The sequence below is a fragment of the Loxodonta africana genome, chromosome 5 (assembly GCF_030014295.1).
Source record: "Loxodonta africana isolate mLoxAfr1 chromosome 5, mLoxAfr1.hap2, whole genome shotgun sequence".
Taxonomy (NCBI): domain Eukaryota; kingdom Metazoa; phylum Chordata; class Mammalia; order Proboscidea; family Elephantidae; genus Loxodonta; species Loxodonta africana.
The window spans coordinates 156,407,082-156,432,616 of NC_087346.1; the positions used below are offsets into that span (position 1 = coordinate 156,407,082).

Genomic DNA, 25,535 nt, shown 5'->3' on the forward strand with positions numbered 1-25,535 from the left:
GCAACCACTTTGAAAAGCTGACTCACCTTTTGAAGTGAACCATAAGTCACCCTGTGACCCAGCAATACCCTTTTCTGAGATAGGAACAGATGTCGAATGCAAATTCACATGTGCCCCAAAGACACGTCCTGGAAGGTTCACAGGGGGGCTGCTCATGATAGCTCATGCTGGAATACTTGAACCAAGACACAGTCACACAAGGTGTCACAGAGTGCAGGTGTGAACTGAGACATGGTCACATGGGACGTCGCAGAGTGCAGCTATGAACCGAGGCGTGGTCACACGGGGTGTCAGAGATCACAGGTATGAACCAAGGCATGGTCACAGAGCGCAGGTATGAACCAAGACATGGTCACACAGGGCATCACAGAGCACAGGTATGAACTGAGATGGTCACACGGGGTGTCACAGGTTGCAGGTATGAACCGTGGCATAGTCACACAGGACATCACAGAGTGCAGGTACAAACCGAGGCATGGTCACACAGGGTATCAGAGTGCACAGGTATGAACTAAGACATGGTCACAGGGTGTCAGAGAGCGCAGGTATGAACTGAGACATGGTCACAAGGGGTGTCAGAGTGCAGGCGGGTATGAACTGAGACACTGTCACACGGGGCATCACAGAGCGCAGGTAGGAACCAAGGCATGGTCACACAGGGTGTCACAGTGCAGAGGTATGAACCGAGACATGGTCACATAAGGTGTCACAGAACACAGATATGAACCAATATGGTCACAGAGTGCAGGTATGAACCGAGACATGGTCACGCGGGGTGTCATATACTTTGAACATATTATCAGGAAGGAGCAGTCCCTGGAGAAGGGCATCATGCTTGCTAAGCAGAGAGTCAGCAAAAAAGAGGAAGGCTCTCAACAAGATGGATTGACACAGTGGCTGCAACAACGGGCTCAAACGCAGCAACAACTGCAAGAATGGCACAGGACTGGGCAGTGTTTCGTTCTGTTGTACACTGGGTTGCTGTGGGTGGGAACTGACTCGACAGCACCTAACAACAACAATCATACCTAAAAACGTGTTTCCTTTATGCTTCCTTTTCTGACAATTGACTTTCTCCTTTTGTTTCCTTTTTCCTGTTTCTGGTTATCTTCTTTTTTATCCTATGTTTTCTTGGCAAATTTCACTGCCTTTTTTGGGGGGCGGGGGGGGGGGAGATGGTGTTACGTTGCTCTTCTGGGGATGAAGGATATTTGCCTTATTTGTGATTATTTTAATTAAACTTTTCGCATTGAGATCATTGTAGATTCACACGTTGTTGCAAACAATACAGAGATCTGATGTGCTCTTTACCCAGCTTCCCCCAATGGTAACATCTTGCAAAACTGTAGCAGGATATCACAACCAGGAGACTGACACTGATAAAATCAAGGGGTGGGACATCCTTCACAAGGGTCTGCATGTTGCCCTCTCACAGCCACACCCACTTCCCTCCTGCACCCCAGGAACCACTACCCTGTTCTCCATCTCTGTAACTCTGTCGTTTCAAGAACATTATATAAATGGAATCGTACCTTACATGTCCTTTTGAGATTGGTTTCTTTACTCAGCGTAATTCCCATGTATCGACAGCCCTTTTTAGTGCTGAAGAGTATTCCACGTTACGGATGTATGACAATTTGTTTCACCATTCACCCGCTGAAGAACAACTGGGTGGTTTCCAGTTTGGGCTATCATAAAATAAAGCCGCTATAAACATTCATGTATGTTTTTTGTGTGAAAATGTGTCTTTCATGCTCTGGGGTAAACGTCCACAACGGCCATTTCTGGGCCGTATGGTAGTCGTCTGTTTCATTTTGTAAGCAGTGACAAACTTTTCCAGGGTGGCTGCACCGTTTTGCATTCCCCCCCGCAATGCACGGGTGACCATCTCTCCACATCCTCCTCACCCTTGCTGTTGTTGCTGTTTCGTGAGTCATTCTGACGGGATGGTGATATCTCATTGTGGTTTTCATCTGCATTTCCCTAATAGCTAACGATGCTGAACATCACTTTATGTGCTTATCTGCTATCTGTATATTCTCTTTGGTGAAATGTTTCACTTCTTTTGCCCATTTTCTAATTGGATCATTCTTCTTTTTCCTGTTGAGTTTTGAGACTTCTTTATAGATTCTATACACTAGTGCTTTGTCAGACATGTGGTTTCCAGATATTTTCTCCCAATCAACAGCTCGTCTCTTCACCCTCTTAATGGGGTCTTTCGCAGAGCAAACATTTTTGATTTTGATAAAGTCCAATTTAACGATTTTTTCCTTTTATGAATTGTGCTTCTAGAATCATGTCTAAGAACTCTTTGCCTAGCTTTAGATCCAAAGGTTTTCTACTGTGTTTTATGCTAAAGACTCTACGGTTTTCTTTTTACACTTAAGTCAACAGCCCATTTTGAAGTAACTTTCGTATAAGGTTAAGGTTTGGTTTTTAGCTGCCTGCCCAACTGATCCAGAACCATTTCTTGAAAAGCCTACCTTTCCTCCACTGAATTGTTTTTGTAAACATCTGTCAAAACCCAGCTGGGCATACTTAAGTGCACCTGTTTCTGGGTTCTCTGTTCTCTTCTTTGATCTGTGCATCTATCCTTCTGCTAATACCACAGTCTTGATTATAAACCCCTTGCTGTCGAGTTGATTCCAACTCACAGAGTTTCCAAGGGTGTAATCTTTATGAAAGCAGGCTGCCACGTCTTTCTCCTGCAGAGTGGCTGGTGGGTTCAAGCCACTGACTTCTTGGTGCGTGCCCAACCACTTAACTACTGCACCACCGGGGCTCCTCCTGTCTTGATTATAAACCAAAATCAAAAAACCAAATCCAATGCCATTGAGTTGATTCTCACTCATAGGACTGAGCAGAACTGCCCCACAGGGTTTCCAAGGAGCATCTGGTGGATCTGAACTGCCAACCTTTTGGTTTGCAGCCAAGCTCTTAACCATTGTATCACCAGGGTTCCTTTTGTCTTGATTATGTTGTTGTTGTTGTTGTCAGGTTCCACTGAGTTGGTTCCAACTCACAGTGACTCTATGTACAACAGAACGAAACACTGCTCAGTCCTCCACCACCCTCACAATCATTATGCTTGAGCCCATTGGTGCAGCCACTACTGTCAATCTGTCTCATTGAGGGTCTTCCTCTTTTCACCGGCCCTCTACTTTACCAAGCATGATGTCCTTCTCCAGGGACTAGTCCTTCTAACAACATGTCCAAAGTATGTGAGAAGAAGTGTTGCCATTCTCTCTTTAAAGGAGCATTCTGGTTGTACTTCTGCCAAGACGGACTTGTTCGTTCTTCTGGTGGTCCATGGTATGTTCAATACTCTTCGCCAACACCATAATTCAAAGGCTTCAGTTCTTCTTAAGGCTTCCTTATCCATTGTCCAGCTTTCCCATGCATTTGAGGAGACTGAAAATACCATGGCTTGGGTCAGGCGCACCTAGTCCTCAAAGTGACAACTTTGCTTTTTAACACTTTAAAGAGGTCCTTTGCAGCAGATTTGTCCAATGCAACGCGTCTTTTGATTTCTTGACTGCTGCGTCCGTGGCTGTTGATTGTGGATCCAAGTAAAATGAAATCCTTGACAACTTCAATCTTTTCTCTGTTTATCATGATGTGGCTCATTGGTCCAGCTGTGAGGATTTCTGTTTTCTTTATGTTGAGGTGTAATCCATACTGAAGGCTGTGGTCTTTGATCTTCATCAGTAAGTGCTTCAAGTCCTCTTCACTTTCAGCAAGCAAGGTTGTGTCATCTGCATAACGGGTTGTTAATGAGTCTTCTTCCAAGCCTAACACCACATTCTTCTTCATATAGTCCAGTTACTCAGATTATTTGCTCCACATACAGAATGGTAAGTATGCTGAAAGGATACAACCCTGATGCACACTTCTCCTGACTTTAAATCACACAGTATCCCCTTGCTCTGTCCAAACAACTGCCTCTTGGTTTAAGTACAGGTTCCTTATGAGCACAATTAGCGTTCTGGAATTCCCATTCTTCTCAATGTTATCCACGATTTGTTATGATCCACACAGCAGAATACCTTTGCACAGCCAATAAAACACAGAGCAGGAATGCCGCCTCATTATTGCCAAGTGGAAATAGAAGTCTAGGTTTCCCCGTTGGCCTCCAATAACATCTGAGGAGCAGGTGGTCCTTGTCAGTGGTCTGCGGCAACAGGAGTCCTGGTTCCCCATGAGGTCTCCACTGACGCTGCAGAGCAGGTGGCCTCATAGCCCCTAGGCAGTGGTGAAAGTCCTGACTATCCACCAGGCCTCCTCTGACAGGACCCCAGCAGTACTGCTGGGTGGGGATAAAGTCCAGGCTCCCCATGGGGCCTCCACTGACACCATGGAAGGGCCTCATTAGAGGACAGCAGCGATGAAAGCTCTGGGGTCTCCACCAGGCCTCCTGTGACACAACACCGGTGGGGAGATGGGGCACCTCTCATGATGGTGGAAGTCTGGGTTCCCCGCTCTGCCCTGTGCTGTCAAGGGTGGGGATGGGTTCACAGTGTTTCCAGTGGTGTTTGGCTGCAGTAGAGTAGTTAAATGTCCGGAAGTTTTTGTCTTGCTAAGCTGCCCTTTCCTGGTCCTCTGGCTAAAGAGCAGGCTTTGTTGGGACTTTTTTCTGTACTTATTGGCATTTCCAGGTTTCCAGCTCAGGACCAGGACATGAGGCAAAAAGAAAGCCCAGGAAACTCACCAACCACCACGTCATCTTCAAGCCCTGTGATCCAGTCTTCCTTAATGTTGGCTTTAGTATTTCTCAGCTCTAAGTTTTCTATTTTTCCCGAATCTGATATGTCACTTTTATGCAGCTATCAGTTCCTTGTCTACATTTCCAAGTTGGGCTTTGATTTCTTCGCTTATGACAGTAACTTAGGTTATGGTAGTAACTGCTCCACAGTCCGTGCCTGGCAATTCTAACACCTGAGTTCCTGTGGGTCTCCTTCTGTCATCTTCTGTTTCTGCTCGTTTTCACTCGTCATAGCCCCTTGACTGCCTGATTATCTTAACTGTGTGATGGACAGCGTACTTGAAAATGATTTGCAGAAGGAATTTGAGGCCTAAGCCAATGCTATCTTCCTGCAAAAAGGACTCTCCATTTGCTTTTGCCAGCTGCCTAGGCACAGGGATCCAAGGTCACCTACAACCCAAGTTCAAGGCTTGACACAGATGTTAACTAGCTGTGTAGTATGCCCTGTGAGAGCATGTTTCGTTTCAGTTCATCCTCACTCTCAAGGTGCATCCTTCTGGATCTCAACCCTGAGCCAGCTATGGCCCCAAACGCCACCTTTTGAACCTCCAGCCCCATGAGGCCACCAAAAGCACAACTCAGCCTCTCAGCTACCTCTTCCAGAACAATGAACACCTCCAGACCAAAACAGGCAAGGCCACTCCACTCCTCTGGATTCTGAGCCTCTCCTGATCTCAGCTAGATCCTGTTAGCTCTTGGTTGCTTTTTAGACTTTAAAAAAAAAAATTTCAACCACTTTTCTTGGCTGTTCAGTGGGAAAATTGTTCTGAACTACTTCGTCTGCCATTACGGGAAGTAGAAAACCAGGTTAACATAGTTTGCATCGACGGGAAAACCCTATAAATCTCCTAAGCAAACTCATAAATCATGAAAGCTGCCCAAAAGCTGCAAACCACTTGACTCCAAGCTCCAGGAGGCAGGGTGTCAGGCTTCCCCGTGTGGTGTTTAAGTGCTGACGGGGAACAAGGAGGACCAGGCTCATCACAGCCAGCCTACGGTGCTCTCTGCGGCATCCAGGGAAATAATCCAATACCCCAGGGTTGCAGTTTCTGGGGAAAAAAATAATTTGTTATAATGAAAAATGATTCAAGAAGCTACAGAAGACAAGTAAACCAAGTCTCTGCCTCCTGATGGGGCCAGGGTGATGGTGACAGAACCCGTCCTTGTTCCCAGGCAGCACTTTGCAGTGCAGGAACCGAAAGGTGTGCAGACTGTGGCCAGAGGCCAAGAAGCTGGCTGAGCCCCTACTTCCAAGCATCTGCACACCCAGGCTGAAGAGGGGTGCGGCGCTTCACACGCCCTGCATGCCCTCCCAGCCTGTCCAGCCCTCCTCACCCCCACACGAACGTCCAAGCGACCAGGACACGGGGCGCCACATCGTTACCTTCTCGTGAATCTCTTGTGTGGACTGTGCATCACAAAACGCCACGGTGGCAACGTCCTTCAGGATAGGCATCTCCACCGTGCAGTCCCGGCCATCGAGCAGTGCCACCAGGGGCCGGGGGTGCAGGGGCCCGTTCATGATCGGAGGTCGGACGCCTGAAACGACAGGAGGGGACACTCAGCTCTCCTGTAGCAGTCTGCTCCCCCAGCTAAACCCTCACCTACACCTAGCACCCACTGTCCACATGGGCTAACAATAGCTGGCCTCCTGAGGACATTCTGCTCTAAACGCCCACTCAGGTGGGTATTTCACAAAGTGAATTACAAATCAGCAGGAAAGGCAAGCTGGTAGGTATACTACAGCTTCCTGTCACCTGAGTGGGAACAGATCGAGGGTGACCACTGCCACCCCCACCGGGCATGGGGCTGTGGGGACCACGAGGCAGCTCGGTGATGTGGACAGCGCGAGGAGGCCATGCAGCCCACAGACAGGCAGGGTCGGGCAAGGGGGCTGTGCTGTGGTCCCTCGCTCTATTCTAGCAGTAGGCTCTTCATGCTTACTGGTGCTGAAAGATGGGACTGTAATGTGATGGGCTTTAGGAAAACATCCTGTTACTTCTCTAGCTACAGCACAGCTGCCCAAGTCCCTGACAGTGACCAACAAGCATGTTCTAGCATCTTCCACATGCCTGGCACCACTTCCACATGTAGATTAGAAAGTACAAGAGACAATGACGAGGTAGGAAAAGGTTAAGGCACACTAAAATACAGGCAGAACCTCTCACCATCCTACAACAGGGTGAGGAAGGAGGATGAAAATCCCCTCCTTTCCAACAGTACTCAGCTATGCACCTCATAGTGGAACAGCGGCTAGGCACTCAGCTGCTAGCCAAAAGGTCGCCAGTTCAAACCCACCAGCTGCTCCCTGGAAACCCCATGAGGTAGTTCTACTCTCTCCTATAGGGTTGCTATGAGTCAGAACAGACCCAACGGCAATGGGTTTGGGTTTTTGGTTTGTGCACCTCACGTGCAGCCACCACCCGTCTATCAGCGGAGCCTTGCGTGTTGCTGTGATGTGGAACAGGTTTCAGTGGAGCTTCCAGACTAAGACAGACTAGGAAGAAAGGCCTGGCAATCTACTCCTGAAAATCAGCCAATGAAAAGCCTACGGATCACAACGGTTTGAACCACAACCGATCACAGGGATGGCGCAGGCCCGAGCAGCATTTCATTTCACTGTGCGTGGGGTCACCAAGAGTTGGGGACCAACTCGACGGCAGCTGACGGCAACTAACCCTCATTTACAGGCCTGCCTGGAGAAAGGAGGCTTCTGCAGCCTCAACACGTGCTGGGTGCAGAGGGCGCCAGGCACGGTCACAACTTCAGCGGGTCAGTGGCAGCGCTGAGACCGGAGGCTCGTCAAGACTCTGGGAGGACCTGGCAGTGGGGGCACAGGATAGAAACAGAGCCTGGGTGACGTGCCAGCTCCCGGGGCCCATCCTGACCTGGGGTGCGTCGAAGGCGCGGCACAGGGCCAGAAAGGAGAATGGATGGTGGGGGCAGCCCAAGGGAATTAACTCCTCTAGCACCCTGGTGGCGCACCGGTTAAGCGCTATAGCTGCTAAGCAAAAGGTCAGCAGTTCAAATCTACCAGGTGTTCCTTAAAAACTCTATGGGCCAGTTCTACTCTGTGCTATAGGCTCGATATGAGTTGGAATTGACTCGAAGGCAACGGGTACCACCAGCTGGGTCCGTGGAGAGAAGCAACTGCCTTTTTCAGTGCAGGAATGCAGGGACGCACCTCACTGAAACCTCACGTCAAAGGCAAGGAGGGCCAGGTGGGTGCTGTGCAGGACGTGGTTGCTGCACACGCAACTGCAGGGAAGCCTGCCTGTCACTCTGATGCACTTCGAGTCCCAGCAGGTAGGAAGCTGCTCTAAGACCCTGGAGGCTGCGGGGTCGGGAGTCAAGGAGGCTCTGGGGCCTACTGCGGGGCCACGCGTTCCGGGCCCTCCACTGCCTCCACGAAGGGCAGCGAAGGCGGGACTGCCCCGGGGGCCTGCAAGATCAAGACTTGCACGGCTGGTCTTCCCTCTCGCGCCCCAGAGCCCACCGGGGGTGACAGCAGATGAGCTGACCGCAGACGGAACCCAGCCGCCATCTAGTAAACCATGCAGTAAGAAGGTTTACAAACAGGCCAAGCAATGCCACGCTTCTCACTGACTGTCATGTGGAAAACAGTTATTTTTCATTAAGGAACGTTCTTTATTTTAGCATGGAATGGGGTTTATTCTCGCTATTTTCAGTGAAGCGATAAATACGTATTTTAAGCCTCCCTGTCTTAAAGGCTAACGAGATAAATATCAACAGATATAATACGCATTAGCAAAAGCTCTTTGAGGTCCTCAATCACTGTTAAGCGTGGAAAGGAGGCCCTGAGACCAAACAGTTCAAAACCACTGCCCAGGTGAGGATGCGGCAAACCAGGTCCAGCGGCCTGGCTAGAGGGTGGGCAGATGCCGGGGCACCAGAACGCCTGGAGGAGGACAGGCTCTGGGCTGGGAGGTCCCAGTAGAGCAGCCTGGCAGTAACCTCCCCAAGTCGGCTTCTCGCCTAAACTGGAGAGGGAGCCCCAGAACACGCTGCCTAGTGCCAAACCCCCACCATCTCCTCTTGTCCACCCCTCAGACCTGTCCCCAAACAGCCGCCCAAGGCTTCTCCTGGCCTCTGCTGTGCCAGGCGGGCTTGGAGTCACCCTCTTGGGCTTCTGGGTCATACTGGGCAAGGTGCCAGGCCTCCCGACAGCACTGCCCAGCATGGGAGTTAGTCCCAGCTGTCACACCACAACCCAGGCTGTTCTTACAAACTCAGTGGACTCAGCACCTACGAGCACTGACAGACGGAAAAGAAAACAACCATGGCGCTGGCCTGCAGTCTGGTCCCTCTTGCACAGCTGGCCGTGGATTTGGGGGTTTCCCCTGGGGCCCGGTGTGGCCCCCGGGACCCACCCTCACCTGACTGCACTTGCAGCCTGGCCTAACCCCGGCCCGGCACCCCTCTCGGGACGCCCTCGACAGAAACACACCCACCGCAGACAGCATCACACAGACACCTGACCAAGGCACCGTGGGGCCTGAGGGCTGAGCCAGATGGGCCGACGCTGAGCAGCCCGCCAGGGGCCAGAGCTTCCTGTGCAGGGACACCGGAGACGGTCACTCTGTCGGAAGTCATCTACTCAAACACCTCTGCACACGTACTGGTGGGAAGGACAAGAGGAACCTACTGACCAGCTGACCACAAAGAGAGTGAACAGAGAGCCACATGCCCAGGCCCCGCACCAGGGTGGCTGGACAGGGGAGGACGCCTCCTCAGGGCCTCTTCCGAGAAGGTTTGGGTCGTTTGGACTTTGTTGTTAGTTGCTATCGAGTTGATTTCGACTCACAGCGACCCCATGTGTGCAGTGTGCAACTGCTCCATAGGTTTTCAAGGCTGTGACCTTTGGAAGCAGATCACCAGGCCTGTCTTCCAAGGTGCCTCTGGGTGGGTTTGAACTGCCAACCTTCCAGCTTGTTGTCCAGCACTTAACTGTGCCACCCAGGGTCTGGACTACAAAGGACAAATAAACGCACATGTTCCCTGAAGCAGTTCCCTTTCATGCATTTGCACAGAGACTGGTCTTAAGCTGATTTCAAACTCCAGGAGCCCCGACCAACCTGACATTTCCTAAAATGAGCTCGGTTTCCACGACCATGAATTCGACTTTCCAAAGCTTTATATCTTCAGAATTCCCAGGCAGAATAGCGTCCTGTCACTGGATCCTTATCTCCATGTCCTTAATTTGTCTCGAACCAAAGCTCTTAAGCTTCTGATCCGCTGCAACCAGTGACGCCTGGGTCGGGTTCAAACTTTGACTAAAAATTAAGCACAAGAGACACATTAAAATACCATTGGGGTTCTGAAGAAAACTAACAAACGCCAGGACGTGTGTCCTCAACCCTGCCCAGCGCGCGGCTGCTCCCACCGTGCACCAGCTGCCCCAGCTGCACACCGACTGAGGCTGCCTGGTGGCAGACCTACCTGGCACACAGGGCTCTGCCACAGCACAGAGCGACCGGCAGGCACTTGGCCAGTGTGACACACAGAGTGGGAAGCTCACCCGAGATTCACAGTCTCAGAGGCCCCTAATGTCACATAAATGTAAACACAAATGGCCCCTCTGGGCTGCCGTCTGCCCTTTGAGGCCATGACCACCCACAGGTCCCTGGCTGGCAGCTGCCTGCCAGCCATGAGCCTCTCAGCCCCACCCACCCAGACACCACTGGTGTCCAAGAACCGAGAGGTAGAGGACATGAGGCACATGGCTGGCACTGTGCCTGGGCCAAGGAGGACACCGTGAGCATGCATGCCCACCACCGGTTCTGGAGGCTTCTATCTGACATCACTGACATGGTTCCTGAGCCCCTCTGTGGCCTGGCAGGGAGAGTGGATGTTCTAACAAGGCCGCCAAGGGGAGAGGGCTGTGGGGGGCAGACCCTGACGCCACAGACTTCTAGCATCCAAACCTCAGGTACTGAGGGCTGCCAGTGAGGGGTTCTGCCCCAGGGGGGCACACACCCAAGGCCCTCTGCAGCTGGTCCCATGCCCCTGCAGGAAGTGTCCCAGCTGACCATCAGCTGACTTAGACACAATCCTTCCCAAAAACGCTGTTCAGCTCCCCCAGTGCAGCCCGCCCCACCGACACTGGCCTCTGGGGACCTGGCCGGGGGCTGATGTCAAGGGCTCTGTGCTGCCCATTGCAGTAAAAACACACTGCAGTGGGTTTCTCCTTATATATGGCTTTTCTGGCCTTGGGCTTATTATTCTGCAAAAATGATTGGTCAGGCGCAACCTGCCCTGTGATTGATCCACTTTATGTACCTGGCAGGGATTGGTCAATTTACTATGCAAATAAAAACTCAAACCAATCCCGCTGCCACTGAGTCAATTCCAACTCACAGCAACCCTGTAGGACACAGGAGAACTGCCCCATAAGGTTTTCAAGGGGCGGCTGGTAGATTCAAACTGCAGACCTCCTGCTTAGCAGCCGAGCTCTTAATCATTGCACCACCAGGGATCCCACTATGCAAACAGGGTACACAAAACCACCCAATAAGATTAAGTGGCCCTGCAGGGATTAGTCTGTTTGTCACCTGGTTGGGAGGGCCATGCCTTGAAACTGATAAGGAGTTTGCTTACATAAGCAGCCAACCAACCCAAAAGAGGTTTTTCAGAGAGGCAACAGGGGAGCAAGGGAACCTCCTAGAAGAGCTGTAATATGGGTCATGAGCTGTAACACCGGAGATGGCACGAGACGGCGGCAAGCACAGCAGAGCCCAGTGGCAAAGAAACGGCGGCAGCAGTGCGAGAACCATGGGACCAGCAGACGGCTGCAGTGGTGCTTGCTGACCAATGGCACAAGGCTGTGAGGTGGCCTTGCCAGCCTACAGAGAGAAAGCTGAGCGCTTTCGGGCAGGCGGTTTGCTGGCAGAGCGGGGTGCCTCCAGGCACTTGTCAGCGGAGCCAATAGTTAACACTTGTCTGAGCAGGACAGAGGCTAAAGGGGGCCGTGGGCGAGAGGAGGGCTGTCAGCCTCTGGGCACAGATGAGGAGGTGAGAGCTGTCCTGGTTGGAAACTGTCCTGATTGACAAAGTTGATCCTGTCTCCTGAGTTAGATCCTGTTACTTCCTAGTTGATCATGATTCTCAGCTGTAGCCTGTTACTTCCCTAACAAGCCACATAACTGTGAGTATGGTCTGTGAGTTCTATGTGGCCACTGCAACAAATTATTAAACCCAACAGAGAAGTAGAGGGTGCTGTGGGTAGGTAGGAGGGCTGGGGTGAGGAGTGATGAAGAAGCTGGAGAGTGGTGGTATGTCACCATCTCACAGGGACCAGCTTGGTGCTGGTCCTGATCCTCTTCGTTCCCCAAGGATAGAGACGAGGTCTGACGCTAGATTACACCCATGCACATGTGTGTGCACACACAGACACAGGCCTACACCATCTCTCACATGCATGCCCAGCCCACTGGGAAGCACCTGGGCTGGGCCTTACTGTCCTGCAGGGACCAAGCCCGTCAGGGAGGACATAGGATCCAGGTAGGCTGGGAGAGGCTGGGGGCAGACAAGGACCACCCAGCCCCCAGGAGAGTTCGTGACCGGTCCTGAGTGCGCTAGTCACCGTTTTACACAAGGACACTATACAGGGGTTGACACTGACACGTGGCTGGACGCCAGGCTGCCCGGGACATGGACCTGCCTACCAGCCACGGCCAGGCCACCTTCACTCCTGACACCCTACAGGATGTGCGCCTGAGTGCAAGGAGACTGCCCGCCCCTCGGTGCCCCGAGCAGATGCCCAATATGAAAGGGATGGGAAACGGATGCGGTTATGCGCATCCACTCCACCCAGCCCCACTGCTGGGCACAGGGACAAGCCCGCCCTCACCTGATCCCACCCAATTACTGCATGGGAACCCCCCCAGGCCACAACAGCTCGTTCCGGGACACACACTGATGCTGGCCCCCCAGGCACAGAGAGAAGCTGCCTCCTCCTGCATAGCACAGGGTGCCCTTGAGGGCCCGGGCCATGTCGGGCTTCTTGGGAGGCCTGCAGAGAAACTATGCGAAGCCCCCTTCCCAGTACCAGAGAAACAGCAGGTGCTCAGCACGTAACGGCCTGTGTCCCCCTCTATCCCACACCAGGCAGTTTCCACAGTAGCCAGAGGAGGACATAGACAGGAGATACCACCCACCACGGGGGCTAGAGAGCCCTTGTGACTCAAATATCCACAGCACCTTCTCAGCTAACTCCCTTTCCAAGTCTGAGTGGGTACTGTTTTGGGCTGATCCCGCCGTTCCTACAGGGAAGAGCCACACGGGTCCTATAGCCGGAAGCCCGGCACATGCTGTTTCTTCATGAATGGATTCCCACTAAGCCCCCATCTCAAGAAGCCTCCGCTGAGCGAGGAGGCCAGCAGAGCCCAGCCCAGGCGCCTCTGGAGGCCGTGTGCGGGACAATGAGCCAGCCTGGAGGGGCGGCAGGGCAGCCCGAAGCCAGCCTGGAGGGGCGGCAGGGCAGCCAATGAGCCAGCCTGGAGGGGCGGCAGGGCAGCCAATGAGCCAGCCCGGAGGGGCGGCAGGGCAGCCCGAAGCCAGCCTGGAGGGGCGGCAGGGCAGCCAATGAGCCAGCCTGGAGGGGCGGCAGGGCAGCCCGAAGCCAGCCTGGAGGGGCGGCAGGGCAGCCAATGAGCCAGCCTGGAGGGGCGGCAGGGCAGCCAATGAGCCAGCCTGGAGGGGCGGCAGGGCAGCCAATGAGCCAGCCTGGAGGGGCGGCAGGGCAGCCAATGAGCCAGCCTGGAGGGGCGGCAGGGCAGCCAATGAGCCAGCCTGGAGGGGCGGCAGGGCAGCCCGAAGCCAGCCTGGAGGGGCGGCAGGGCAGCCAATGAGCCAGCCTGGAGGGGCGGCAGGGCAGCCAATGAGCCAGCCTGGAGGGGCAGCAGGGCAGCCCGAAGCCAGCCGAAGCCATGCGTGAAAAAGTTCTGCAGCTGCGAGTCTACAACAGCCTTGGTCCACAGTCACCTGCTTCTTCCCTTGGGACCCTTGAGTCGCCTCCGGGCTCCTGGCAGTGCCGTTTCCCAGAAGGTCCGGGCATTCTAACCCTCAAGTCCTTTGTACCCACCGCGCAGCTGCCCCTGCAGCAGGCACCAGCACAGACTCCTGTCCTCGCTGCAGGCTCCGCCCTGCTAGCCAGTACAGAGGGACACAGAGAAACACACTGGAATCATCCGATGAAGCCACCCCTGCCACTGCAAGCAGCTACCAACCCATCTTCACTAGCGACTTCAGGATGATACAGTGGTATGCCACTCTCCTGTGGAATCAGCATAAGGCTCGGCCTTGTCAGCAGGGGGTGCTAGGGGGCATGCTGGAAGAAGGGCCCAGCATGAGGTCCCTCTGCCACCTGGCAGCCTGGACCTGTCTGCAGCCCTCCCCACTAGGAATCCACCAGAATCCAGAGCCCTGCACGGGGACACCCTGAGCGGCAGCTCCTCCACAGCCTGTCACGGGATCAGGCCTCCTGCCCCACCGGTGCCCTACACACACCCTCCCGCACCCTGATCCCACTCCCCACCTGCATGCCTCAGGGAAGCCACCTGCTTGCTCAGGGTCTGCAGACAGCTCTAGCCCATACACAGACAGCTCCAGCTGGACCAAACCTGCGGACGTCTCTGCTGTCTGGAGGCTGAACCACACCTACAGAGAGGTGTTGGCCCTTCCAAGTCCTCCCTTCTAGGGACTCACCTCAGCCCAAGGGGACCTTAGAGCTCCTTGTATCTCAGGTACTCTTGCACCGCAGTTATTAACTTTACGTTACACGTGCCCTGTCTGACGTCCTGAATGATTTCTTCCTCCTGCCTAGTGTCCTCCTCTCAGTGATGCCCTGAGCACTGTCCCCACTGGCCAATGTCAGTTATCCCCAATGCACAGGTCTGCAGCCATACAGGGACAGCAGACACCAACAACATGCAAAAAAACCCTCCAGAACAAGTGTGCCCAATGCCCCGCCCCCCCAGAGAGGCAGTGACAGGAGACAGAGGATAGAGGGGCACATGGAAACACCCAATCCTGCCCGGAGCACACAGACTCACATGAAGTCACGAGAGCCACTCTGTAACGCCAGGTCAACCCAGGACGCTCCACGTGACGGTGAATTAAAAACACGTGTGACAAGCAACCAAGGTGCCCATCAACTTGGTATATTCACACAATGGAATACGACACGCCAATAAAGAGCAGTGATAAACACATGAAACATTTCATAACATGGAGGAATCTAGGAGGCATTATGCTGAGTGAAATTAGTTAGCTGCAAAAGGACAAATACTGTATGAGGCCACTGTGATAAGAACTCAAAAAACTGTTGAAACAGAAAAGAAAATATTCTTTGATGGTTACTAGAGTGGGGAGGGAGGGAGGTAAGGAGGGAGGGGTTTTCACTAATTAGTAGATAAGAACTATTTTAGAAGAAGGGAAAGACAACACACAACACAGGAAAGGTCAGTACAACCGGACTACGTCAAAAGCAAAGAAGTTTCCTGAATAAACTGAGCACTTTGAAGGCCAGTGTAGCAGGGTTTGGGGACCATGATTTCTGGGGACATCTAAGTCAACTGGCATAATAAAATCTATTAAGAAAACATTCTGCATCCCACTTTGGAGAATGGAGTCTGGAGTCTTAAATGATAGCAAGTGGCCATCTAAGACGCATCAATTGTTCTCAACCCACTCGGAGAAAAGGAGAATGAAGGCCACCAAAAAAACAAGGTAAATATGAGCCCAGAGACAAAAAGGGCCACATGAACCAGAGACTACATTAGCCTGAGACTGGAAAAACCAGATGGTGCCCAGCTACAACCAACGACTGCCCTGACAGGGAACACAACGGAGAACCCCTGAGGGAGCAGGAGAGCAGTGGGATGCAGACCTCAAATTCTTGTCAAAAGACCAGGCTTAATGGTCTGAATGAGACTAGGAGGACCCCAGAAAACATGGTCCCTACACCTTCTGTTAGCCCGGGACAGGAACCATTCCCAAAGCCAACTCTTTAGACAGGGATTCAGCGGGACTGTAGGATAAAAATGGTATTGGTGAAGAGTGAGCTTCTTGGATCAAGTAGATTCATGAGACTATGTGGGTAGCTCCTGTCTGGAGAGGAGATTAGAGGGTAGAGGGGGTCAGAAGCTGGCCGAATGGACATGAAAATAGAGTGGAAGGAAGGGGTACATAGTCTCTCTATAACAAGAACAACTAGGAGTATATGGCAAGATATATGTAAGTTTTTGTATGAGAGACTGACTTGGTTTGTAAACTTTCACTTAAAGCACAAAAGTTAAAAAAAAAAAACCACGCATGACAAGGCAGCCCCAGACTTGAGAAGCCGGTCCCTGTGGCACAGGAGCCTGGAGCCACTGGCTGTCCATGTGCTCCAACAGACAAGTACAGCCCAGCCCAGCATCCCCTCGTTCAGAGGCCTGTATCCTTGAAACAGCCCTCCAGCGGTGGGCTCCAGAGATATGTCCTCCACCTAGAAATAGAGCAGGCAGGGTGGGCTCCAGGGAGACATGTCTTCTACCCCGAAGACAGAGCAGACACGGTGGGCTCTAGGGGACAGAGTCCTCACTCTGAGACAGAACAGGTGGGGTGGGCTCTGGGGGCATGTCCTCCACCTCATAGACAGAACAGGCGGGGTGGGCTCCAGGGGGCATGCATGTCTTCCACCTCATAGAACTGGAGGGGTGGGCTCTGGGGGGCATGTCCTCCACCTCATAGACAGAACTGGCCAGATGGGCTCTGGGTGGCAGTGTCCTTGCCACACGAGAGAGCAGTGGGTGGAGGCCTGGCCTCTGCCTGCCCTGCCCTCAGGCCACTCCTGAATCTGGCCAGGATGAGGCCCAGACCCACGACAGCCTTAACACCGGTCCTGGGCCTTCCCAGCCTAATGGCCAGAGAGCTGTGCTCTCTGATTGAGGCTGGGGTCTTTGGTGGTCTGGTGGCAGCGGGGGCTAAGCCTCACTGGGCTATGGGGAGACCACAAGGCTCCAAGGACCTAGGCCAATGCTTGGCCCAGCTTGTGGGCACCAGGCTGGCATCCAGGCTCAACGGCTCTCAGCCACGGCTCTCTCCCCACTGGCCAAGTCAGGGAGGGAGAGCTAAGACTCTGAGCCTACAGGATGTCATACCCATTGTCCCTGCAGCACAACCACCCTGTAGGTGAAGCCTTACAGTCACACATACTTTTCAGTTTCATAACCTACGTGTATCTGAAGAAAACACACAAAACACAGGAAAAACTGTATCAAGTATCCTTACATCGCAGACCACTGACATTGAGTTAACTTCATTCCAGAAAAATCACACCTGACAAACAATAACACAAAGACATCACTTGGGACCCCCATAAACCAGGGTCCAAAGCCTGCTGAGGGCTGTGTTGTGATGAGGCACCATGTCAGAGAACATTTCAGGCTCCCAGGACCCTCTCTTCTGGGTACTGGAACTACAGTGCACTGCAGGCTGTGCGTATCTGTCCACGTGGACTCACCAGGCTCTGGTGGGTCTCCTGGATCCCTGCCTGCTGAGTTCTAAGAGCATCAAGCTGGAACAACGGGGCAGGGCTGGGGGTGAGACGAGGCGCAGGGCTGAGGGGCTGGTGAGCCTGGCCTACAGAAGCTCCCAGTCCATCCCGTGGCCAGCCATCTTGTCCAGGCCCAGAGGCTCCACACCTGCAGGCTCTGGGGCAAACCTTCCCCTCACCAGCCCTCTACAAGGTGTGCGTCACGAGCGTGAGCAAACAGGGTGTCTAACGTGAGTGTGCAAGGTACCTGGGCCAGGAGCAACAAGCCTGCTGCCAAGGAAAACAGGCCGCTCCAGGCAGGCTGCCTGTGGATCAAATTTTGGCTGATCACGCTGGAATAGAGCCCCTTGGGTCTCAGCTGGCTGGGGCAGGGCTTCTGGGGGCCGACCAGTCCGGCCCCAGGACCATAGCGCTGCAAGTCCCCCAAGGGCAGCCCCCCATGTGCCTGGCCCAACATGCTTGGCACACAGTAAGGGATACCCAACACACCTGCCCTGCAGCAGGCACCAACTCACTCAAACTCATGCCACCAAGGAGGCAAGAGGTGTTGGCAAAGTGTCACAAACAGGGAAATGAAAGCCAGAAATCATAGCGTCCCCAGGGCCTCACTGCCAGGAAGCCTGTGCTGGAACCTTCTGCCGGCCGTGAGGGGGAGGGGTGTCAGCTGGCAGGTGGGGCGTCAGCCATGGGGGCTCGGCCAGCACCCACCAGCTTCTGGAAGAGCCTGCTGCTCCCACTGCATGGCTGACTCAGCAGACAAAGAGCGCCACAGAGCCCATAGGACTCAAAACCCCACAGGTCGGATTCGTTCCGTTCTCTCTTCACATTTCTCTACTCATCATGAGCTGGCCTAAAATTACAAACGGCGCGCCCAAGAGCAGAGGCGAGGAAGGCATCCTGTGGTAAGAACCACACTGGTCACCGTGCAATGGGCCGAGCTGGGCCCTGCATCCCCGAGTGAGCTACACCATCAAGTTAAGTTTGCACACTTTCAGATGTATCTAGAAGTGGACGTGGTATCTGCCATGCTGTTCTGGGGTTTTCCTTGGTCTTCCTCCTTACAACCTAGTGACACAGCATTAGGTGGCCAGGAGGTGACCAGGGTGTCTGCTCCTGTGGTCCTGTCCTGCTGCTCCCACCCACGCCCCACATGGCCCTAATGGTTCACAGTGTCAATGCGCACCCACTATGGCCCCAGGGCTGAGGCCGGCCCCCGAGAACCACCAGACACATTGGGAAGCTGTGGCTCAGACTCCCGCTCACACGGAGGGGCGACACAGGCAGTGAGAGGTGACACAGGCACCACATGCATGCTGGCCAGCCAGCTGTGTCCCCATGGCCAATCTGCACACCTCACCCCGTGTGCGCTTGTTCACGCTACTAGTTTTTTGTGAAAATGGTTCCAAAATGGAATGGGCTGCTTGGCCAACGCCTAGGCCCACGGGTGGTCTAACGCGGTCAGTGGTACGCTTCCATGCTGCCTGACTGGGGGGCAGCAGATGCAGATGTTGTGTCTGCCAAGGGTGCCTCAGGAGACAGTCACAGCTGTGTGGGTGGGCTTGGGGGGGCTTGAATGTCAGCCCGGTCTTCACGCTGAGGACACTAGGGGCCAAGCAGGTCTTAGGAGCAGACCAGGATTCTAGAAAGGCTCATTAGGCACAACACGAAGACAGGAGGAATCAGAGAGAGTGGCACCCTGAGGGAGGCCGCAGAGGCCGCGAGGACACTGTTGGGGCAGCTGATGCTTGTACTCAGAGAGCACCAGGGCGGCAGAGGTGGCCTGGCGGGTGAAGGAGGGACTTTGGGATGATGGGAGGAGGCCAGGGGCTAGCCAGCTGCCACATGGGTCACTGGTGGGTGGGTGGCACATCCATGGAGAAGCACTAAAGCAGGGAACAAGCAGGTTCCCAGGGATACAGCAGGCTTCAGTGGGGACATGCTGACCTGTGGGACACCTGCAGACAGGCCAACACATCTGAGCTCCGCAGAAACCTGGCAGGGAGAAGCCAGGCTTGCTGGGGCAGTGGTGTGAGTGAAATGAGCCCCAGCAGGGTAAAGCGGGTCTCCGGAAGCATCCCACTGGCCCTGCCCAAAGAGGACCTGGCTTCAGGGAAGTGGAGCTGGTGCCCACCCTGCAAGGTGTCCACGGTCTTGTCTCAGCCCCCAAGGCATGTCTGTGTGGCCCTCACAGTATGAACATGCTACCACCTTCATCCTGAAAGTAGCCCAGGGACCTGCACCATCCCTCCGACCCAAGAGCAGGAGGGGCAGAGCCCAGAGCCTGTGCTGCAGACAGGTCGGTGGGATCTGGCCCCCGTCTCCGCTGGCCCATGGTGTCCCGCAGGCCCTTGGGACCTGTAAACAGAGCTGCCAATGTCTGCCAGGCTGTGGGGAGCTCTGAGGAGGAAGAGCAATGAGACCGTAAAACCACGCAAAGCATCTACTCTAGTGCTACACGGAGTGTTCAGGATGCAAACCCAGAAGGTGCCACCGTGGCTTCTGAGATGGGTAAAAGGAAGCAGAGGGGCCCAGGAGGCAAGGTGGCTCAGCGCTCAGCTGCTAACTGAGAGGTCTGTGGTTCAAATCCACCAGATGCTCCGCGAGAAAGGATGTGACTGTCTACCTTCATAAAAATTTAGTCTTGGAAACCCTACGGGGCAGTTCCACTCTGTCCTGTAGGGTCGCCATGAGTTGGAATTGGCTCGATGGCAATGGGTTGGGTTTGGTAAAGAGAAGCCCCGGTGGATGATTTCTTTCCCCAGAATAACCCAAGAGCCACAGGAACACAAAATCGCTGTTGACGGACGAGTGGGGATAAAAGGGCAGAGAGAAAAGGAACCTCTCTAGCATGGGGCAGCAAGGGTTGCTGACTCAACCTGGCTGGGGGGGGGGGGCTGCAGCTGCAACAGAGGAGGGGCGGGGAGAACACCCATGCCCTCTAGGTACCCGCCCTGCTGTGTGAGACAGATCTCCATCCACCCTTGGGGACACTCCCAAGGTGTCACTTTCCAGGGCCCCACCACACTCAGGAAGCCCCACCCTACTCTCTGAGGGCGGGCTTCCCATCGCGGCCCTGTGGCCTCCTTGCTTAGGAACCCTGTCAAATGGGGTGCTGATAAGAAGGGTGGGACTTCTCGGAAGCATAGGACACAGCGTGGACAAGACTCCGGCCACAGGGGGTTCACAGCCCGGGACCACTGCCAAGCAGTGCCTACAAACAGCCAGCACCGGCAAAGGCCAGCCACTTGTGCCAGTGTGACAGCAACGGGGGTCTGGCCCAGCGTTGGCCACCTGCGTGACTCTGGCTTCTGAGTTTTCTCCCCTGCCGGGAGAGTCCAAGGAGAAGCCAGAGCTGAGGCTGAGAGGAAGCTGCTGGCGGTGCTAGCAGTCACAGGCGAATCCCAGCAGGACAACAGGGTGGACCTCCCGGACAGCAGTCAGGCAGCACTCAGCCCACACTGACCCCCATGGCCTACACCGGCTGGTGCACAGCCTGCCCTAGCCAGTTACAGAGAAGTGAAATTGGGGAGGGGGGCACCCCACAGCACCCCCCACCCCATCTATCGGCCTTTGAAAAGCATGGTCATGCTGAAAGGAATCGACCTGGGGTGTCGGGGCTCCCTCTTGAGGGATTTGGTTAGAGCAGAAGAGATTTTCACCAAGACTTGGCACAGTAGGCAAGCGCTTTTCAGAGTACTCTGGAAACCTGTCTGGGAAACCAGCAAGCTGGTGCATGGGTCCTGCACTCGAGTTGGCAAGGTCAGCCCACACCATGGCCTTTGCCCCATAAGCCACACAACCGCCAAGAGTTTGTGCCTGAAACCACACAACCATCAGGCATTTCTACCAGCAACGTCCCTACAGTCAGCAGCCACCCCCAACATCGCTGCACCAATGTCAGAGGCTGCATGTGCCCAAGGGGTCACCCAGGAGGCAGCCCACCAGAGAATTCGCAGGCGTGTACATTCCTCTTCGGACCCCAGGTGCTTACAAAGGGAGCCGAGGGGTCACCTAGGGAGCAGGTCATCCCGCCCTGGGGGCCTGTGGATGCAGTGCGAAGGCCCAGGCACCCCAGTGGAGCACAGACCCGAGACCAGGGAAGAACAGGGAGAAAGCTAGGCGCCGCCAAGAAACCCGCCAGCCAGTGCCCACCCCAGATCGCGTGCGCGCCTCATCCTGCACCCACCCCGCCCCGTACAACCCAGGGGTTCGTCCCACCCAACCCCACGCCTACCCTACCCTGTGCACTCCAGGCCGCGCCCACCGGGGCCACTGCCCTCCCTGCCCCGCGCCCGCCCTGCGCCCAGCCCGCCCCGCCCTGCGCCCAGCCCGCCCCGCCCCGCCCCGCCCCGCGCCCACTCCGCGCCCACCCTGCCCTGTACGCTCGGGGGCCCGCACCCACCCGACCCTGCACCCACCCCACCCCATGACCACTCTGCGCCCACCCCACCCCGCACGCTCCGGGGCCCATGCCCACCCGGACCCACGGCCGAGGCCGGCTCTGCACCGCCAGCCGGGAAGGACGCAGGGCTTCCGCACAGCACGCAAGGCCCGGCACTTCACACGATCCATCGCGCCATGCCCTTGGCGTTGACCGACAAATCTTGTTCCGAAGTGAGAAAAACAGGCAACCCGCCTTCTCCTGGGTGTGAATCACCGTGACGTGAAAAGGTGAAAACCGTGAATTTTCCACTCGCAGGCAGCACGGGGGCAGGGGAGAGGCTGGGAGGGGGTTGGAAAGGTGGGGGCTCTGCGACTCCTGGTTTTGAGCCCCAGCTGCGCGATCGGTGTGCCTTCCCCACTACCTCCGCTAGCCCCAGTCTCAACAGCGGCAGGGGGAGCCGAGTCGGACAGGGGGCCGGGGTGGGGCCGCAACTTGTAGGGGTGCAGAGCAGGGGAGGAAGAGGGCCTGAGCCTCATGGGGGCGTGGGCAGGGAGGGCCTGGACGTCAGGGGCGGGGCCAGGAACCGAGGGGCGGGGCTTAGCCCCTTGGGAGGACACTAAGCTAGGAAGAGGGGGAGCTGGGGGCGGGGCGGGGCCTTGAACGCTCAGGATAGGGGCCACCGGGGACCTCGGAGCCCCCTTTTCCCTTCCCAAATGAACAGTCTGAGTCTGGGGTCTCCGGGAGTGAGGGTGGCTCTGGAAGCAGGGTGCCCGGCCGCACCTAGCCCCTCCTGGCACCTACAGACAGGCAGCCGTGAACGGCTTCCGGAGGCAGACAGCGCTCCCCACAGTGCCGCGCCCTGCTCACAACAGTCGTGTTCACACCCGCATTGTAGCAAATGCCGTCTTACGTGGGTCCTCGTAAGCAGCGGAGCGGAAGGCAGCAGGGAAAACGCAGCTGAAATGCCCACACCCACCGCAGGAAGGCCATACCAAGCGCTGGCGGGAGAGGAGGGCTGGCAGTACCCACTGCGCAGAAAAGCCCCTTCGGCACCCACCCCGGGGTGCCCCAGAGACAAATGCGCGCATGCTCCCCACAAACCCACACCGAGGCTCACCGGAGCTGACCAAATGCACCCAGCAGTGGGAAGGCTTCATAAATTGGGGTGTGTTCTGCTCTATCCATGCAACCAACACCACACGCACCCAAAATGGACCGACTTCAGCTCTGCACTTCAGGAAAGGATATTCGGGAACACAGATTAATCTGAATAAAGGGTAGACTTTAGTGGCGTGGCGATTAAGAGCTATGATTGCTAACCAAAAGGTCGGCAGTTCCACTTTACCAGATGCTCCTTGGAAACCCTATGGGGCAGTTCTACTCTGTCCTGTAGGGTCGCTGTAAGTCAGAATCCACTGGACAGCAATAGGTTTGGTTTGCTGGCATACTGGTTGAGAGCTAGGATTGCTAACCAAAAGGTCAGCAATTCGCATCCACCAGGTGCTCCTTGGAAACCCTACTGGGCAGTTCCACTCTGTCCCACAGGGTCGCTATGAGACGGAATCTACTCCACCACAACGGGTTTGGTTTTTGTTTTGTTTTGTTTAGTTCGTAAGAGAGTCTTAGGTGGCCAAAACAAACTGGCAACTGCTAACCGAAAGGTTGATGGTTCTAGTACACCCAGAGGTGCCTTGGAAAAAAGGCCTGGCAATCTACTTGCAAAAAATCAGCTACTGAAAACCCTGTGGACCACAGTGCTGTTCTGACACACTTGGGTCACCATGAGTTGGAATCTAGTCAATGGCAACTGACGTTCTAGTTAATTATGACCCAGTGCTGGCTCATCTGTCGTGACAACTGTACTACACTAATATAAGACATTAACAACAGGGAACACTGGGTGTGGGGCGTACATTTATCAAGAAATAGACGAGGGTGGGCAAGCGACAACAAGCTTCGTACCCTCAGGGCAGCAGGCCCCATGGGCTGTCGCTCAGGGAGGCCAGATGCCCCTGGCAGCCTTGAGCTCGGAACCGCCTAACTTCTAGCACTGTCTCCAAGTGGCTGACCACCTGGCCCTTCCCGCCTCCAGGCCACTCCTGCCCCACTCAGCCCTAACCATGGAGGGGGCTGGGGAGTCCTTGGCCTCATCTCTCACAGAAGCCAGGAGTGCACCTGGCATACACTGGGGTCACCTGAGGGCTCTGAAGCCCCCTCTACCCTCACTCTCACATCAAGCACATCTGAACCCCGGTACCAGTGTCAGCAGAAGCCCAGGAGAATTCTAAGATGCGGGAGGATGGGACCCCTGGTCTGGCTCGTCTCTTTCCACTGTCCACTCCTCTGCTGTACTTCTCAAACCCAACATGTCCAAAACTCACCCCAAACAACCCCTGCTCCTTCCCCAGTTTCAGTAAATGCTCTCATCCCTCCAGCTGCTCGGGGCCCCAACTCTGCAGTTGCCCTGACCCTGTCTCAGCCCCACAGCCAGTTCCCCTGAGCCTCTGGCTCCCCTCTTCTCCACCATGGTCCCAGCACCTGCGTCCACTCCTACCCTCCCCATAGCAGGCAGCGTTCAGAAACAAAAACCAAGGCATGTCACCCCTTGGATTAAAACCCTCCAAGGGTGTCCCCATGTCCCCAGAATGACATCCTTGATCCTTAGCAAGATGGGCCCCACTCTGGCCCTGAATCTGAGCCCCGCCAGGCTGGCCCCCCGCTTCTCCTCCTCCTCCTCAAAACCAAGTCATGGCAAGGAGTAGGCTTCCCTCTAGACCGCCACGGCCGCTCCTTCTCATCCTGGTGGCACAATGGTTAAGCACACAGCTGCCCACCCAGCAGCTCCTCGGGAAAGACCTGGCGATTTGCCTCTGTAAAGATTACAGCCTAGGAAACCCTATGGTGCATTTCTACTGTGTCACACAGGGTCACTAATGAGTCAAAATCCACTTGACAGCACCTAACAGCAACGTATATGTATGTATGTGTGTACGTAGCCCTGGTGGCTCAGTAGTTAAGAGCTCGACTGCTAACCAAAAGATCGGCAATTCAAATCCACCATCCGTTCCTTGGAAACCCTATGAGGCAGTTCTACTCTGTCTATGGGGCCACTGTGAGTCAGAATCGACTCGACAGCAACAGTTTGTGTGTGTGTGTGTACCTAAATCCTGTTGCTGCTAACCTAAAGGTCAGTGGTTTGAACCTTCCCAGTGGAGCTGTACGAGAAAAGACTGGTGATCTCCTTTCATAAAGATTAGAGTCAAGCAAACCCTCTAAAGAAGTTCTACCCTGTAACACACAAGGTTACCATGAGTTGGAATCAACTCAGTGGCAACAGGTTTGGCTCTTGTTTTTTACGATACTTTAGAATTCCCTCCACATTCCAAAATGTGGAAATAGGAATTTTACTCTTGTTAAAGTTCACTCCTCATTAAAATCTATAACTGATTATTTAGAAAACATCACATTACTTCCTGCCCTTCTAATGGGACATTCTACAGACAGTTCAGGGAAAATCAACACAGGACACCTTCTGCAGGGCCTGGGCCTCACTATAGGACCCTGCAACTTAGACTGCTGAGTCAGCAACCAGCCCACTGAAGAGCCAGCCTCCCGAGGCAGCGTGGCCTTGGCCGGCATCCATGCCTCAGACAGGCACCTCACAGAGGTACCACGCCGGCCTTACCACCGGCCACACCAGGGCCCTGGGGAGGTGTCCAGAAAGGCCCTGGATCCCAGCACCGTTCACACCTCTCTTTGGGCTCCTGTGCCGACACCCCACTACCCAAACCACCCCCAATGTCTGCTGGTTTTCCTCTGAGCAATCCCAG

At 54.7% G+C, this 25,535-nt stretch overlaps 1 protein-coding gene across 5 annotated transcripts in view; it reads right to left on the reverse strand.

Annotated features, from left to right (window-relative positions):
* Window positions 1-25,535, reverse strand: part of CTBP1 (C-terminal binding protein 1) — a 56,490-nt gene that overhangs the window by 23,083 nt on the left and 7,872 nt on the right. For 2 of the 5 annotated variants that reach the window (XM_064286121.1, XM_064286120.1), the window contains exon 2: window positions 6,147-6,301. In XM_064286121.1, the coding sequence (XP_064142191.1) occupies window positions 6,147-6,301 (155 nt within the window). Of the gene's footprint in view, window positions 1-1,532; window positions 5,812-6,146; window positions 6,302-9,858; window positions 10,057-21,798; window positions 22,178-25,535 lie in introns of those variants that run through there. The other 3 variants (XM_064286123.1, XM_064286122.1, XM_064286124.1) reach the window with 3 other exon arrangements.